Source organism: Episyrphus balteatus, chromosome 1, assembly GCF_945859705.1.
Source record: "Episyrphus balteatus chromosome 1, idEpiBalt1.1, whole genome shotgun sequence".
Taxonomy (NCBI): Eukaryota; Metazoa; Arthropoda; class Insecta; order Diptera; family Syrphidae; genus Episyrphus; species Episyrphus balteatus.
Genome location: NC_079134.1, coordinates 138,991,281 through 139,010,662, shown reverse-complemented (window position 1 = coordinate 139,010,662; position 19,382 = coordinate 138,991,281). Strand labels below are relative to the sequence as shown.

The 19,382-nt window shown below is 29.6% G+C and overlaps 1 protein-coding gene across 3 annotated transcripts in view; it reads left to right on the top strand.

Annotated features, from left to right (window-relative positions):
* LOC129906131 (5-hydroxytryptamine receptor 2A-like) overlaps window positions 1-14,475 on the top strand; it is a 267,437-nt gene extending 252,962 nt beyond the window's left edge. For all 3 annotated transcript variants that reach the window (XM_055981779.1, XM_055981778.1, XM_055981780.1), the window contains 2 exons: window positions 4,072-5,009; window positions 14,130-14,475. In XM_055981779.1, coding sequence (XP_055837754.1) covers window positions 4,072-4,911 — 840 coding nt within the window. In that variant the 3' untranslated portion in view covers window positions 4,912-5,009; window positions 14,130-14,475. The remainder of the gene's footprint in view (window positions 1-4,071; window positions 5,010-14,129) is intronic.
* The last annotated feature ends 4,907 nt before the right edge of the window (window positions 14,476-19,382 follow it).

The following is a 19,382-nucleotide window of genomic DNA, read 5'->3' as shown; positions in this document are numbered from 1 at the left end:
TATTTAGTCTTGAAAGGCTGTAATGTTGATAATAATGTTGGAGTCTTTTGTTGGGATTTCAAAGTCAATTATTGTAGACATCCTTGACGAAAAATTTGTTGAAAAACTTAATACAAAATGCATAAAGAATTATTATCTTCTCGTTTGGAAAAGTATGAATATCTTTGAGAAAAAAATCTAAAAACTAGTCAACATTAAGAACAAGATTGTAATTGTTGACATACATATTTTTAAAAATATTTCCTAACAACTTTGTAGAGAACTTATTTGAAGTGAAAGAAATGTCTTTTTTTATTGAAGGAATTCTTTTGTTGTGGATTATATTGCTTAGTTTTCCAATGAGTAGTGAGTACTAGAATTTGAAGAAAATAAAGTAAAATCATTTTAAAGTTTATTTGATGACTGTATTTCTGACAGAAAAAAAGCGGTATAATGATCACTAGAATTGAAAAGGAGTTGAAAAGGAGATAGTCAATCAATTCGATTGGTTCAAAAACTCTCAAAGTGTCGATATTTGTTAAAAAAAAAAAAAAAACAAACATTCTTCAGCACCTAGCTCCCCATTTTAATTTTTTCACTGACAAAAAAATCATCAAAATTAATTAAGAAGGCAATAAGTTGCATGCAGTCATTTGACAGAAAGTTCCAAAAAAGCTCCATTTTAGTGATCATATTCCGCTCTTTACTGTCAGAATGGTTCGAATAATTTGTTAAGGGTAAACTTTCCAAAACAAATCTTGAAAATTTTTTCAGACTCCAGAATTGAAATTTGGAGGAAAACAAAAAAATAAAAGTGATTTCTGGTGAAGAAAATCTACAAACAACTTTTATTATTGGTTGTTTATTATTATTTTTGATGATTTTTTAAATTTCAACGTAGAACAAACAAATATATTATTTATTATGCTCATTTTCTAAATTTTTCAAAATTCAGTTTGATTAGAACAGCTTAGCTTAAATCAAGAAAATTGCAATAACTCAAACAATTTGTACGGGAGGTACTTACAATTATGAAGTGAGATATTAAAAACAAACAAAAAACAGAAAAAATCATCTGCACCAAATTTCAAGAAAATCCGTAGACCCGTTTAGGCTGCAGCTTCATGTTCAAATGGACGCATCGACGCACAGACCGACGGAGTTCATGAGGAAACCCCCGTTTTTTTAACTTCTCCATAATCGTAACGTTAGTTTTGATTAAGACCTCGAATTTTATTTTTGACACGAACCCAATACCTGCAAGTAAAAATACCTGAAGTAAAAGGTTATCTCTAAAATCGGTTTAAGGATGATCATTTTACGTGATAAGATCATAAGAAAATAGATAAGCCTCTTCGCTTAGCACCATCGTCGCTCTTCGCCGAATCATCATCGTCACCATCGTGACAGCTTCGTTTTTTTTCGCTGCTGCTGCTCTCGATCGTACATATAGCTTAGCTATCCTCACTCCCCACACACACAAACACACCGACGCATACATTTTTTCCACAAACTTAACACCCAACGTTTCAATTTTAACTTTAGAAAATTTTCAAAGAACACATTTTTTGATTTGAAAACAATTGTATTTTGAGAAATGCTTTAATGACACATTTTATTTAAACTTTTTCTTGGATTAAGTTTTTTTTAATAGGTAGGTACTTGTAAAAATTTAGTTTTTATTTTTAATCCTCTATCGGCACACGGGTGCGAATTTGGCAGGACAAAAATAAAAAAATTACGATTTTTCAAAAAAGTGGTCACAAAGAAGTCTCTTTATAAGGGTGAAAATATTTTTTTTCGGAATTGTGAATACAATATTCGAATTCCTCGCAAAATTCTTCAATTTCATATACAAGTATAAAATATTGCGACCGAAAAAAGTTCTAGCGACATGAAGAAGTATAAACCAAATTCGCACCCGTGTGCCTATCACGTCACAAAAAAAAAGGTGTGCCTACAGAGGGTTAATTCATCTTATAAAAAGAATCTAACTGCATACAACTTTAAAAGTCCAAATTGTTGCTGATGTTTTTTTTTTTTCTATGAAAAAAAAGTTTTTTATTTAATTTTTTTTCGTTGGTATAGGTATACAATGTTAGGGTAAATTAGGGCATTATGGCATACCTAAGCACAAACTCAAATAACTTTACTACGGACTACAATTTTTACTTCAATCATTTTTTTTTTATTAAATTTCATAAAAACGTAACATAAATAAATTATTTAAGAATACAAATTCAAGCTTTTTAACAAAAAATAAATTAAATTAAAAATAGTCCAAAAAAAACCATATTGCCCTATGTACGGGCAATATGGCGAACCCCATTTACTTCGGAACCCTTTACTTTTTTTACGTATATTCAGCATTTCTGAAATATAATTGTTAGTAAGTTTCATAAAATTAACGTTGAATTGAGGTTATTTTCAAATTTAAAAAAATGCAGAGCTACTTTTGAAATTAGTTTTATATAAGGGCATTATGGCGCAGTCGGGTATAATATAGCGCCATAATGCCCTTATTGCATCTGCGCTATATTGCAAAATATACACATATTCACAAAACTCCAAAAACTAAACACAATTCTTACTTCTGTTAAAATATAACAAGTGATATAACCAAACCAAAATTGTACTCTGCGTTTCACTCTTTACAACAAACACGTGCACTGTATACTTACCGAGATACACACAAACAAAAACAAAGCGATATTATATTGGAACCCAGAACCGGTATATTTTTTTTGTTTTCTTTTTTGTTTGGCACAAAAATAATAGCACTGACCTGCGATCGTCACAAGGCTAGTGTTCGACGAAGGCTAAAGTTTCTGCATTGGTTTTATTTAAATGCGAGTATTAGAAGTATGGTAGTTGAGAGGTGCGCCATAATGCCCGAAGTTACCCTAATGCGATCCAAAAATATATTTTTCTTGTCACTGCGTTTTTGGTTAAAAAAATATATTCCAATAGATTTTTTTTTTAGTACTTTCAATTTTTTAGTACATTGAATTGATATTACATAACCAAAAGTTGGAAAAATTCAGAAGAATGTGCGATTTTTGTATTAGTTGCTAGTTTTCGATTTTCAAACAGTAGGTACCTATTTTCAAATTATACAAAAATTATATTTAATATTAATAAAGTAGGTTTAATTGTTTTACATAAAATTTGTTCTACTACTTAATCTGTTCACTTTGACAAAATGCAATTTTACAAATAAAAAATAAACAACTTTGTACTTTACTTTAAATTTTGAAATAATTTTCATGAAACATCTTTTAATTATTGTAAGCCCTAATTTATGTAACCACAGTGTTACCTTCGCTTTTTACTATAAAAATATAGTTTGTACTTTGTAGATATGCAAAATATATTTATTTAATCCACGTATGTAAACTATCGAACGAACTATTGTGTCTAAATTTTATCCAAATTAACGTTTTATAAGATCATGCACCTTTTCAAAATGACCTTAGGTTTTAAAAATTCAACTTCAATAATACTTGTTTAGAGATATACTTAAGTTTATCACTAAGTTTATTCGTATTTTGTAACATGGCATGGGATTGAGTTCAAACAAAACGACCTTCATAGTCTGCAGAACAAAATCTATTTGTCGTTGAATGTTACTTCTTCAAATTTACATCATGAATGCTTTCAAATTTAATCTTCCATTAAAAATGAATAATCCTAAGCAGGATTTAGCTTTTAAGCAATATTATTTATAACCTGTCAATCAAAAAATACCTTTTGGCAAACCATAACTCAATCTGACTTTTGTAACTTCGTTTCTATTCGGTTCATTTTATGTATGCTCTGCATATTTAAATATCGGCACCAAAATTGACAGTTCTTCCATTAATATGTCAAGCTTAAGGCTATGAACCAACAAACACACACAAACAAAAATTTAAAAGGCCAAATAAAACCAAAAAAAACCTTTTGCATGAACTCTCAAAGCTGCTCCCATAAGCCGCATTGAGTATTCCCAAAAGTCTGCACTCTCGAGCTCCTAATCAATCATCATCACCATCACCATCATTTTGACTTATATGCTCTATAACTTTCTTCTTGTTCTCTCTCTTTTTGCAGGCACCCACATCATCCACTAGTCAAATTTCAACCGTTTCTCATCTCGTAGCAATAGCCAATCAAACAGCGAACAAAACTGAACATAATCAAAATTTACAACAGCAACAGCAAAACCAACCGCAGCAAATGGCTCAAACCCCCACATCAATATCGACGTCAACGTCAACGTCGACATCGACGACGATAACGACAACAGCCACTGCTGCGGTAGCGGCGGCAACAACTGACCGAGCAACCGTAATCCCCAGTGATGTCCTTGAAGAGCCCCATCACGAATTGTCCGAGACACATAGTCAAGCTGCCGCCGACGCCGCCGCCGCCATCACCTCACAACAACAACCACCACCACATGCCACCACCTCAACAGCAACAACAATCACCTCAATATCAGCGCTCTCACCCCAAACTCCAGTCAATCCGGTAGGGGGCGCTGTACCTACCGGCTTGTCATCCTCATCGAATCAGGTGACACCGGTGCCACAAAACAAGCAATCTCATCAAAACCTGTCAAGTATACCAAATCCCCAATCGAAGGTGACCAAACGCAAAGAGACCCTCGAAGCGAAGCGCGAACGTAAGGCGGCCAAAACTTTGGCCATTATAACGGGGGCATTTGTAGTGTGCTGGCTGCCGTTCTTCCTGATGGCCCTGCTGCTGCCACTTTGTGAAGACTGTAATTTCAGTGATGCTGCTGCCTCGTTCTGCCTCTGGCTCGGCTATTTCAATTCGACCCTCAATCCGGTCATCTATACGATTTTTAGTCCTGAGTTTCGGCAGGCTTTCAAGCGTATTCTCTTCGGGGGACATCGGCCCGTACACTATCGCAGTGGGAAGATATGAACATGGCCTATTGCTGCACTGCTTCTGTCCTTGGTTGTTATAAGTGTTGTTGTTGTTTATGAGGGATGGCGTCAACGGTGATTCTCATCAAAATTACGGTACGTTATATTTTATGGTATACTATAGACATCATGTTAAATTTTTGAGTTTTTATATCTCTTTTTTTGTGAATGTCCTGGGTCTTGGTTCTGGTCAGTGGGGCGACAGATTGATTTAGGGTGATGACTGATGAGTCATTCCAGTTTGCTTTATGCATGGCAGACTTGACTTTAGAAAACTTTTGTTATAATCGTATTTGGGGTTTTGGGGGTGTTCGTTCTTCATCTGGGCTTCTATGTTCTTCTATAAGGACGATAGAGGATACTCTGATGTTGATGATGGCTGCACTTGGATGGATAGATATGATTTAATGTTTATTTTCGTTCCATGGACATTGATGGGTGTACGAGTATATGTTGAGTGTTGTGAGGTCTTCTTCCTTTAAAATACTATGATGGACGGATTTATGCTCAAAATGTAAGATTTTAATTAAGCTTCTGTGCAAAATGAGTTTCTAGCTGAAATGTACTTAAGTTTTTGGAAGATATGCAGAGCAAAATTCAAAATCAAGAAACGTTGTTATTATCTTTTTTGCTAGAAAATTCGTTTCTCTTGAAATTTTTAGGATCAATTCATCCAAGTGAATGTAATATATTGATCAGAATTTTTAGAAGTTATTCAGGGTGAATAAAATTAACAATCGAATATTTTCCTAGAATATCTGTCAAAATAGGTTTTAGAATTATTTCATAGAAAATTTTTAGTGTCAAATTTTAAATTTGTTTGTATTGATCGGCAGATTATAAGGCAGAATTAAATTACAATTTCGAAGGAAATTACAGGTAAAAGGCATTGTTTACATAAAGTCTTATTTAACATCTGTTTTGCAAAATGGATTTTTTCTTACCTAATAATCTCTTTTTTTTTAATTGATACAATTTTTCAAAAAATTTGCTACACTTCCAAAAAAAAATGTACAAAAAATTGGGAGATAGTTAATAAAACTCAATTACATTACTTATCAAAAATAAATCCTGCATTTACAATTTTCATTTTAATTAATATCTTTGGCTCGCTCAAAACATAGGAAGAAATCGAAAAAATTTGCTCTATAGGGCAAGTATTGGTTTCGTGTCGAAAAAAAAAATTTGAGGTTTTAATCAAAACCAACATTACGATGATGGAGAATTCCAAAAAAGTGGGTCTCGCAATTCCGTCCGTGCATCTGTGCGTCTGTGCGTCTGTACGTCCATCTGTACACATTTCCACAGCCTAAACGCGAGGATGGATTTTCTTCAAACTTGGTACAGATGATTTTTATGGAATTCTGAAAGTTGGTTTTTTTTTTGTTTTTTTATATCTCGCTTATAAAGGGTACCCCCCATACAAATTTTTCAATTTTAACCAAATAACTCGAAAACGGCTCTAACGATTTTGATTAAAATTTGCAGACGTAATATAGAAAGCTATTGCAATAAAACTTCATTTTTATTTTTTCCAAAAAAAGTCAAATAAAAAATTTTTTTAATAAAAAAAATTTGCCCTAAATGTCGGCTCTTCCCCAAACTCAACAATATTTCTTTAAAATTGATAAAGAGGCAGCTTGTAAAATCTACAAGTAAACTAACATAAAAGTTTCATTTCGCAGATAATAGAATTTAATGGGACATAGAACAATAAAAACAGGGAATTAGCCTTTTAAAAATGAGCCCTAGTATTCTTGATTGTTCTAAGTCCCATCATATTAAAGTACTTGTATAGGAATTGTTCTATGTCCAATTTTAGGTTAGTTTTAAAAAATATTTAAAAATAGTATGCACCTACTAAGGAGGTAAACGTGTATATTTTATTGAAGAGAAAAGAACAAACTTTATAAAAAACATAACTTGAATGGCGAAAGAGCAGAAAAATGTCGCTTTAAACCAATTTGAAACTTAAAAATCGTGCCCTGTAAAATTTTCTTTTTCTGACTTAGAACAATTTTGCTTTACAGCGACGATATGTTGGAATTGAACACTTAGTAAAAAAGCTGCGAAATATGCGAAGGAAAAAAAACATTTTTTCATATAAAATCGTTTTTTTTTTTCTAACAACTTAAACGGATTTGAGCGAGCCAAAGACGAACGATATTATGATTTTTTGTACATATTATTAAACCGTAGACCCTAATAAAACTTTTGACCACTATTACATTGCAAAATTACAGTATTTTTTTTTTTTCGGCCATACAAAAGTGACACACCCTAATACATATTGTGAAATGAAATAGAGAAAGGGTGTTTTTTTTTCATATCTGAAAAAAAAAACGGTTTAAATAATTTGCAGTCTTAGTTTTAGAGACACCACCACCAGTTTGTTGTAAGTATACCTATAAGATATAAAATTGTGGTACTCCAAATTAAGATGTATTTTTAGTAAGGATGACACCAAACAAATTTTTTCGCAAGATAGATTTTCGTTCTACAATATGAAAAAAGTTAAAATAAAAACGGTTTAATTCCTGTCTTCTCAGGCACTCGAAAAATCATACATTATATTGGTTTACCCCATACGCCATAAACATATCAACAACATTTAAGTTAATGGTCGGATTATTTAATTGTTCTTGTTTTTAAGTTCCTTTTATCACGAACAAGCCTAGTCAATTTCAAATTGTCAAGCAGCCTTTTCAACATCATCGTAACTTCAACGTCAATTTCTTTTACGTGTGGCCTGTCTACTGTATTTTGTTAATGAAACTTTTGCTCTTTGCACGTTTGGGTGCATTAAAAATTCGTGATTGTAAGTTCTGGCTAGGGTTTTAATACAAAAAAAATGCATTTGAAATTAAAAAAAAAAAAAATATTTATCACAAATAAAAATATTTTGCATTAAAAAAAATGTTATTGCAACTGAAAAACATTTGCTTTAAGGGGTTATATCTATTTGTAATTTTGAAAAATATCAAATATTTTTTTTTGCATATTTTGAATGTATGTACATGTACATATATTTAAAAATATTGTCCGAAAATTTCACATTGATACGGCAACTAGTTACGGAGAAATTAACGTATTTGTGAATACGTTTTTACTTAGTTTACATGGTTCCTACAATTTTAAAAGCGTTTTTCTCGAAACGGTGTTTTCAAAGTCGGTGAGCAGAATTTCTCCAAAACGGCTGAACCGATCGGCTTGAAATTTTTACGATCTTCTTAGATACTTTTGCCAGGTAATTAACGAAGAAATAATTTTTCTGGCAATAGGTAATTCGATTTTTTAATTCACTTTAAAGTGAAAAAATTTCCTGGTAAAAAGTAATTTTTTAATTTGGGATGCCGCCATTTTGTCAAAAATCAAAATTTTGACTATTCCTTCGTTCATTACCTGTATTCATCTATTTTAAAACTGAATATTTTGGTTCAGAGATATCTTGCTCACCACCAGAAACCTTTTTGTAAAAAGTCCTCTAGGAGATCTACTACAAAAATAACGGAACTCAATATTTTTGTAAATACATCACGAATTCTTAAAATACATTAAATTCTTTATATGTCCATTTATTATCTTTATTTTTTTAATAGAAAGCCTCTTCACAAAAAATTCACGAAAAGGCACGATTTTTCGCACTCAAAACTAGATATAACCCCTTAAAAAAAATTATCTTGCATTAAAAAAATGTAGGTATTACAAATAAAACATTTTCTGCATTGAAAAAATATCAATGCAAAATGTGTGCATTAAATATTTTTTTTTAAATACCTATTCGTCGAATTTCTTACAATTTTGATCATTTGATCATACATTTGCTATTTCAACTTTAAATATTAAACCTAATGTAAGACCAAATAGTCAGTTAAAAAAAAATGTTTAATGCAAACATTTTGCATTGAATTTTTCTTTTTTTTCCAGAAAATTTTTTATTTACAATACATTTTTTGTATGCAAAATAATTTTATTTTCAATGCAAATACCTATTATTCATTTGCAATAACATTTTTTTTTAATGCAAAATATTTTTAGTTGCTTAAAATATTTTTTTTAATGCAAGTGTTTTTCAGTTGCAATAACTTTTTTTTTAATCAAGTATTAAAGTTAAATAAATTTGTTATGTGCTCTAGATCAAAAGATATAACGTGTTTAGAAAAAGAACATCTTTTCACCGTTATCTCAGAATTTTGAATATGAAATTAATAAGAAATTTTGCACAATCATAATTTATTTAATTACTGTATAAATTTCAATTACTGTATAAATTTCATTCATCTATCTATTAAAACAAAAAAGTTATGATCAATTGATTTTTCGTGTCACTTTTTCGTTTCATCTTATTTCAAATCACTATACGATACTAAAGAAGTTTTCACTTCAAGAACCATCTGTTTCAGTTTGAACTTAGGATTTCCCAAAATAAATCCTATTTTCAAAATCAAAGTCCATCACTTTCATTTTGTTGGTCCAAAATCAATCTTTTATGCCTACATAACTTTCTACTCCAAAAATTTTCTTTGTGATTCAATTAATGTTTTGTTTTGGTAAGTTGATATTTTTATAGAATAAAGATTTCAATCAAACTGACACAAAATCTTCAAAAACAAATCTCAACTTGTAGAAATCAACAATAGCTAAATTTATCTTCCCAAACAAAAACTTGATGTTTTAAGCCCTGTGAAGAAGGTCTAAATACTAAGTATTAAAACTAACCTAAAATGTTTCATTGTTCATTGTGCTAAATACACACTTTCCGCATATTCAATCAATGAAAACTAAAAACTTTCCCCAAAAAACCTATATAATGTACAAAGAAGATACCCTGATCATTTTCGACTTCTTAAGCTATTTAAATTTAAAATGTAATTAACCGTCAACTTCGATTGACTTATTTTCAACTTATATACGTCGTCGTTTTTAATGTAGGACGTGCGGGAACTGTGCTATATAAACTTTAATAAGGGTCTCCACAAGTTTGCCTGACACATTTTCATTCAACAATACTCGAACTTATCCTGTCAACCCAAATCATGAACAAAAAGTCAGACCAATTTTTTTGTTTCCTTATTCCTTTTGTGTATATTTTTTAAGCTCTCTCTCTCCTCGACATCAGTTTACGATGTTGGTTTTTTCATTGAAGCATAAATTCATTGAGGAAAAAAAAATATACACAGACTGTGAATTAATAAGCCTTTGGAAGATCCTATATTATTTAAGCTTCATGCACTACTTCCACGTGCCGGTGCCAGAGAGTATGCCATTATAGGAAATTCTGTAAAATAGCGTGCAAAGCAAAGCTTCCTGAGAACTTACAGAAGAGTTTTTCAATTTTTTCCTCTTTTCTCCTTATTTTTTTTTTTTTGTTATTTTAATAATTGCTACTCATTATCAGCACTTGGGAACTCTGATGGGAACTCTGGGACCGAAGCAACAACATTTTTCGATTGATTCAGTCAAGTTTCTTATATTTTACAAAAGTTATTTCGTTTTAAATCCTTTCCTCGCGGAATTAAAAATTTACAACCTTTCTATCCTTCCGCGTCAAAAATTACTTAAAGAATACCCATGCCAGTGAATAATTAAACAAAGTTTACGCTCCAACGCAGACAGGTCCTCGTCCTCCATTATTTATCCAATTTCCACAAAATCTCCTCTGGGGAAAATTGGGTCAACAATGGCGGCATCAGCGACATCGGCAGTGACAACGACGACAACGAAGGCGGTGGTGATGGTTGTGGCATCGACTTCGACGACCAACGTCGTTGCTAGGCCAATGACAGACTTGGACACGATGATGGTGGCCACTTGGAGACCTCCCAACGATTCAATAGAATATTGCTTTTGTCACATTGAAGTAACAAGTAGTCAGAATCTTTATCGCCCATGGCCGGCGCATGGCTTGGCAAATAGAATGAAAAGCCATAGGGAACCAAAGTACTTATAGACAGTTTCATCATCAGGATTGCAGAGGACCCAGCTGAGATGAAGAATAAGCAAGCAAACCCATCAACGAAAAATGTCCTTAAGAACATAATATTCATGCTATCTCTTTCTCTTCCCTATCTTTCATTCTCTTAAGTGTATAATAATGAAATTGTGAATTTTTTGGGAAATTTTCTAGCAAAAGCACTTAATTTGTGCAAAGACACCTCTAAGGACCCACCAAACGCTGCCGCCACTTCTATAAGGATATTAGATAAGAGGACATGGCGGAATTGTTTCTTTGTATTGTTTATAGTTACTATGTTTTTCTATTTTCTTATTTGAAAGCGAAAAGATTTTAATATTCGGACGAAAGCAAAAAGTCCTTAAATAATTGAAACAAGGGTACTTTCCTTTCAGTTCAAATAAGAAAAATTGGGAACAAGCTTGATGGTGTTTTTTTTTTTTTTTTTTTTTTTTGTTCATTAATGAAGATGAAACACTTTTGGTGGAAGCATTTTCTCTTGTTTTTGTTTTTAATTTAACATTCTTCATCAAGTGAGATTAAGAGTTGGAAAAAGGGAAATGATGTCAGTTTAAGTAATGAAGGGATAATGGATATTTTTTCCTCAACAATAACAACAACAGATACACAGAAGACAGTCCAAAATGGAAAATATGTCCCAGGTGGGGTATTTAGTGGATTTTTTCTTTATTATTTTGACTTTCGACAAACCTTATTAAGAATTTGTAATGAATGAAACATGAATGAAAGAAACAGCTTTAAAGTAATATTCATTGTTTTTCATTAAAAAAAAAAAAAAAATAGAACAAGGCAGACCAACGTAATTATAATAATGACTGATGTGATTAATATTGCGACCACTAACGCGTTAACTATATCTATTTTTTGTATATATTAAGAATGTGAGTTGAAAGGTCACCAATAAAAAATTAAAGGATCTATGTGACGAAATTTGTTTTTTTTTTAGATATTTTTATATTCTTGAATTCAATAAATCCAAAACTCAGTTCTCCAAAATTATAAAAATGGTATTATTAAAGTAAAAATTATTTATTTTTGAACCTATAATAATTTACCTTAAAAGTTAGGAAAAATCTCATGTCGATAAATCGTGACTGCTAAGCTCCCACTGGAAAGTTCAGATTTTTAAACATCAAATTGGGGCGGTTTTAAACGGCAAACTCCCTAAAAATCAAAGTAAACAAATTTTGTAACATTTAGCTGGACTACTAAACTTCCCGCACTGCCGTCCAATTTGCAGGTGATGGAGTTGAACCGTTAGCTATTGAAAAAAGGAACATCTCTTTTTCGAGGGAGTCTAAATTTTAATTAGAACGTTGCCCTTTTTCAAAATTCTGATTTTTGAGTTATAAATGCCAATATACTGGAAACATACATTCTTAATTTTTGTAAACTCAGTATAAATTTAAAGGATTTTCATCCTTCCTACCACACAACTGATTACACTGTGTTACAAAAACAAGGTTTTAAAATATACGCGGGCGAAGACCTATCACGTTTTGTAGAGCTAGTTGCACTGATTACGTTATTTAAAAACTACGTCACACCCCCAAAATCTGGAGTTAGGAGCAAAAAACGGTTTTTTGGACCTTCACCCATTGAAATTTTTTTTTGAAATAATCGATTTAAAAGTTAAAAATAGGCGAAAAAAATATTTTAAATTCTTTTTTTTTTTTCCAGACTGTGAATTAAAAAAAAAAATTACTCAAACAGAAAACTGCCTCAATTCATTCCTTATCGATAAGTGAAAATTATATGTTTCTATGTATGTTTTCTAGTTTTTGAGAAAGTTGAAAAATTATTTTATCAGATTAATCTTTCTTTTTAGAAAAGCATGTTGTTATGAAAACATATACTTTAAATTGATGTCGGAGTTGGGTAAATGACGAAAAAAATGGAATTTTTGAACTTTGTCAGCTTATAAATTCTAGGTGGTTTAATCAAACCACATGTTTTATACATTTTTGAAAAGGCCTAAATGTCTTCTATCTAAATGATATTTTCAATGATTGAATGTCCAAAAAACCGTTTTTTGCCCCTAACTCCAGATTTTGGGGGTGTTATGGAGTTTTTAAATAACGTAATCAGTGCAACTAGCTTTATGATAATAGTATGGAAAACTGACAAACTTGGAAATTTAAAACAGCTTTTCTGAACAATTAAGATTTTTGAGTTATGCCAGTTTTTCAAAACATTGACGATATACAGTACATCTTTAAGCAAAATTTTAAGAAAATTTATTCATTCGTTTTGAAAAAATCGATTTTAGCAAACAAAATTTTGATTTTTTTTTTAATCATAAGCAATTTTTTTTTTAATTCGTAAATTAAGCGGCCTAACTACACTGGAATTTTTTTGTATACATTTTTACTTGCTCTATAGGGCAAGTATTGGTTTCGTGTCGAAAAATTTTTTTTTTTTTGAGGTTTTAATCAAAACCAACATTACGATGATGGAGAACTCCAAAAAAGTGGATCTCGCAATTCCGTCCGTTCGCCTGTGCGTCTGTACGTCCATCTGTACACATTTCCACAGCCTAAACGCGTGGATGGATTTTCTTCAAATTTGGTACAGATTATTTTTATGAAATTCTGAAAGTTGGTTTATTTTTTTGTTTTTTTATATCTCGATTAGAAAGTGTACCTCCCATACAATTTTTTTAATTTTAACCAAATATCTCGAAAACGGCTCTAACGATTTTGATTAAACTTTACAAAAAAGTCAAAAAGTGTACCTCATATACAAATTTTTCAATTTAAACCAAATAACAGGTAAATGGCTCTAACGATTTTGATTTAACTTTGCAGACGTAATATTCAAAGCTATTGCAATAAAACTGCATTTTTATTTGTTTGTCATACTTACTAGCAGTCCGTTGGTTGTTGGAGGGTTTATAAATGTGGTCCTAGCTTTCATCCTTGAGGAACTCCAGTTCCAATACACTTCAATTCTAATTTGTATTATTAATAATGCTGAAGAAAAGTCTACTAAATATGTTACGATTAATTTAGATGCACAGTCCATTGTATTGTAAGAAATTTTAAATGCAACAATATCATGCGTAGGTATTATGTTTTTTAGAACTGCCTTAGAAATGATATGCATATTTTACGGTATATTTTTTTTTTATTATTTCTTTAATTTTGATTTATTCTTATAAGATTCACAGATTGTGTTGATTTTCGAAGAAAACAAAGATATTTATAAAAAAAAAATTACTGAGAATTTTTTTTTTGTTTCAGATTTTCAATTGCCCCTCCTGGACTTCAAAATACTTCCCAAAGACTTCGGGCCCAGGAGAAGGGCAGTACTTATACATATAAACACATTTATTTATATAAGCAAAATAATATGTAAAATCATGTTTCATTTTGACACATAAATTTATGATTTATCTATATTCAAATTAAAAAAAAAAAAAAATATTTTTTTATATTTTTGTATTCTATTCAAAACAAATAAACAAAAATAAAAAATGTTCATCAAATGTGTAAATCAAATCAACAAAACAAAGAAAACAGTTAGTAAATTTTTTTCATGTAAATAGAATAAATGTGTATCTATATATAAATTATAAACTCTGTAAAATTGAACAAAATATTATTATTTTTCTGTTAATTCAAAAATGTTAATATAGAATAATAATATCTAAGACTAATAATTGTAAAAATCTAAATATAGTTAAAATAATAATAATAAATAAATCGCATAAACGTATAATAAGACAAATGTTTACAAATTACAAAATAAAAAAAACTCTATATTGATAATTAAGTTAAAAATATAAAAAACAAAATAAATTATAACTACTTAAATATTTCTAAAATTCATGTTAAGGAACCAAGTTTTTATTAATATTAAATTTAAATGTAAAATTAATATTACAAAATAAATTTAAACAAAATAATAATAATAAATTAATGGTAAAAATAATCTATAAGTAAACTAAATAATAAACAAAACAAAAAATGGATTTCTTTAAATATTTGAAAAATTTTATGAATAAACAATATGTACCTCTAGACAAAGTACATGTGTATTATATGACTAGAATAAATCATTATTGCTAATATTGTTTATTAAATGTATAAAAAAAATAATAATAAACAAAGAAAAAGTTACTAAAGACTTATCTGTGTTTGATTTGTTTAATTGTAATAATCTTGCATAGGAATAAAAATACAAAAAATAGTTAAATTAAATTAAAAAAAAAAATAATATATAAATAAATGTGATCACTAATGTTAAAGTGATTTCGATATAGTTAAATGTTATTTTTTATTTTAAATAGTAAAAATTAAATTGATTATTTGTTAAGAATAAATTTAAAAAAAAAAACAACAACAATGCAAAATATATGAGGAAATTTAATGGTTTTTTTGTATCCAGTTTTTTTGTTTAGATAAATGAAAAAAAATAAAAAATAATAAAACCAAATCCTTTGTAAACATAATTTTAAAACAAAAAAAAAGGACTATTTCTATAATATACAAGAAATACAAATAAAAATCGACAAAAATAAAAAAATAATATTTTGCAAAATGAAATTTTGTTTGAACCATTATTTACTTGTTATCATTTTCATGATGAAATACAAAAAAAATGTAAAATAAAATTTTAAGTGTTTTATTTCATGTTTAAGGAATGATAGGGTTTTACTTTTGAATTAAATGAAATTCAACAGTCTTTGCATTACGGTGAAAGTATTTTTCATGAAGCGTTTTTTAAATTTTCTCTTTACATTCTGAGCAAGTTGCTTTGAAGGCAGAAAAATCGTATTCTGATATTGGTTGGTAATATTCACCTCAAACGTTCGTCATAGCACAAAATATATGTATAACTTTTTGCTACAGATATTTGAGCCGCCTTATAGATTATTAATTTAATGGAAATACAATTTGGAACGAATAAGAACCAAGAATCAAAAGAGTCTTATAAGAAAAAATTGTGTGGAAGCGGAAGGGTGATTTTTCGCGGATAAGAGGGAGAATGTGAAGTTCAACAAAACTGTGAAAAAATTGCTTGTGGAATATAATCATATGGGCACATTGTTTTAAGTTTGATTTTTGATGCCGAATCTCATTACATAAAAAATAAAGCCAATACGATTGCTCTAAGAAAAGTTAAATGCAAAGGTGCTTGTTTTTTGAATTCAAAAGGTTAAATATATATGTACATCATTTCATGTGAGAGGGTGGTTTTTAGGTGTAGAGAAAATATGGGTTTTATGAGTATTGGAAAAAATATTATAAGTTCTTATAATAATGGTACCTTATTGAAAATTAGCAAAAATGTTGCTTTTAAGATTGGAAGCAAGAATCTAAGGTGTCTAATATAATATCATGGTATATAAACAAAAATATACTTTTTTGAAGGTTTTCGGTGTGCTGAACTCGAATCTGAAGTCAAAAAAAATTAATCAGCTCCCGTTTTTGAAATATTACCGTTAGAAAATGCAGCACTTCATATTTATTATTATTTATTATTATTATTATATTTATTATTATACAAAAGAATAACCTTATACAAAAGAATAAGGCACGAAGAACTTAAAAAAAAAAAAATGTAATACACCAAAAATTTTCAGAAAAGTATATTTTTATTTCCACAACAAAACTCTTGTAAACCAGTGTAATTAAACTTGGTGAAAACGTTGAATTTGGGATAAAAAGCAAGAATAAACAGTTTTTATAAAATAATTTTGGGTGAAAGTGTTTTTTTTTTTTTCGAGGAGACACTTAATTCTGTAATTGATTCCAAAGAGCCAATGATACGTGTATATTATACATTATACACTGTATAACATCTAAGAACTTAAGTATAAACGTTCAATTTGTCCACGAAACAAAAAATAAAATGAATCGTTTTGCTTTTGGGACCAATTTATAGATTTTACTGTCTCTTCGAAAAGAGACACCCTTTCACCCAAAAATTTGTTCTGAAAGCTCTTTATTGATCTTGATATTTTGTAAAACTAGTCTGCAACCGGGGTTTTCCACTTTGGAAAAAGTCTAGCGTAGCTATAAATTTTTCATCAAGTTGTTATTTTTTACAGGTTTATACAAAACTATTTTGAACTTTTTAACGGTAGGTATATAAATCATGGAATTTTATTACAGATCCTAGACCTAATAAACTGCATTTTTTCTAGTTGTCTCCCTTTTTGATAGTAGGTATATACAATAACAGCAATGTTTTAGACATAATCTTGATGTAAATGTTTAAAATAGAGTATCTTAAGCTAAAAAATGGCATTATCATCATTTCGAGCGGGAATTTTCACTGTAATAAATCTGTTGCTACATATTGCACAGAAAACAAATCGTATTCATACGCAATACATATCTACTTACACGTAAATCACTTCAAAATCTTTCTGCAAAAAGCAAAAAAAAACATCATAAACTTGTCTCTGAAGACTTGTCTCAAAGACCACTCCTTAAATTTTAAATATCTCGGGCAGTAAAAGACATATTGGAAAGATTAGAACATTTTTTGTTCTTATAGGCACCGTTACAAATTTTGTCACAAGGAATTACCCCACATAAAAACATACAGCCAAAATGACGTTTTTCGGCATTTTCTAACGGTAATATTTCAAAAACGGATGCCAATAAAAATTTTCTGACTTCAGATTCGATTTCAGCAAATCATATAGAAAAGTATATATTATGGCAAAAACCTTGTTGACCAGTGTAATTGACGTTGCACTATTTTTTGAAGAGTCCAAATTTTAATAATAAAAATATCAGACACAAAAACGACAGTCCTTTCTAAGATACCCTAAAATTTTAGATGGATTCTATATAAGTCACCCTGTGCTTAAAAATATTTACGGTATCTTTGTAAATAATATTCATAAGCTTTTTATTCCCAGAACTTTTAATAGTCATAGTTCATTGAAACGAATTTCTAGAAAGCTCATGATGTGAACCAAACTAGTGTCCGTGGTAATTATTTTAAAAAAGAAAAGCTCCCAAAGCTTTTTCAATTAAGTCAAGTACACATCCATTGAGAAACTAAAAACTGTCCAAAAAATTAGCACAAATATTAATGAAAATATAAGTACGAGTACGTATGGTCTAAGAAAAATAAAGCTTTTCAAAAATGACTTTACCACAGAATCAATTTGCAAGTAGTTTTGAACAAAACCATTTTTATAGGACGAAAACTTTTGAAAGACAGGGTGATTGAAAAGTTTTATAGGATGATTTCGTTCATTTTTGTATGTTGAACCTGAAACTACACAGTTTTCATTCTCTTGAAAGGTAATAACACGCCTTTTAAATAAGCTTAAGGGGGGAAATCCCTCTTTAAATGTTTATTTTTGCATTAATTTTTTTTTTGCCTAATAAATTCATTTATTAACCGAAGAAACTATTTTCAGTGGTCTAAGACTTAAATGAAGCCTCAAAAGCCCATAGATAGTCCCGAAACTCATGCCCTCAGAACCTACCACAGTACGAAAACGAAAACTTTTTCCTCGAAACGCGTTTTTTTCCGCGCCGTACAACGTAACTCAAAAACTAATGAAGCTATCGACTTGCAATAAATTGCAAATTACTCTTTAATTTATTGGCCATTGCATGAAACTAAAAGTTCAATTAAATTTTTACAATAAATATTTGTTTTAACAATTTGTTTATAAAAAAACATTGTGTTTTTTCGTATTTTTGGTCTCTAATTTTTATTTTAGATTTGTTTTTACTAAATTTAGGTTCATGCAATGCGTATAAATATATTTTATTGGAAAAAAATTTCTTTTTTGATTACCTATAAATAATTTTCTGGACCTGGGCATTGCACGGCGCAAACTTTAAGGAGCTGCATATATGCCATTTTGTTTTTTTGTTTTTTTTACTTAAAAAAAATTGTATCAATACTTTATAATGTCAATAATATCACATACTTTTCCAAATTTCAATAAATGCTTTCAGTTTTCCAAAAAAAAAATTATTGAAAAAGCTGTCGTCCAGAGGGATTTCCCCCCTTAAAAATATAAAGAATCATAGACTTTAAAACAAAAATTTGCATTTTCAATAAAATGTAAAAAAAATTCATCCAGTGAATAAAGACACATTCAAGGACCAAATCTTAATTTAATTACTTAAGGTCTGAAAACGCTGAATTTACTTTCGGCAATAAAAATATCTACATTTTATAAGGTTTAAGATTGTATAAAAAAAAAAACGCAAATTACTTTATTTCTTTCGTTTATACTAAACCTAACTCGAGACAAAAACAAACAGTCTCTAAAAAAAATGACTAAAATCTAATTTATTCCAAACTACAAAGGTGATGCCACTTCCTCCAGAAAACAGTATTATATATAAATTTACAAATATTAAATAAATAAACATCTTCAATGGAGTAAGGTCAGAAAACTGATTTCCATAGTGCACATTTAAAAACGTTACAAATTCCTTCTCGTCTGTTTACACAAAATATTCATAAACACCTGAAGAATAATCCAAATACAAAAAAAAAAAAAAAAA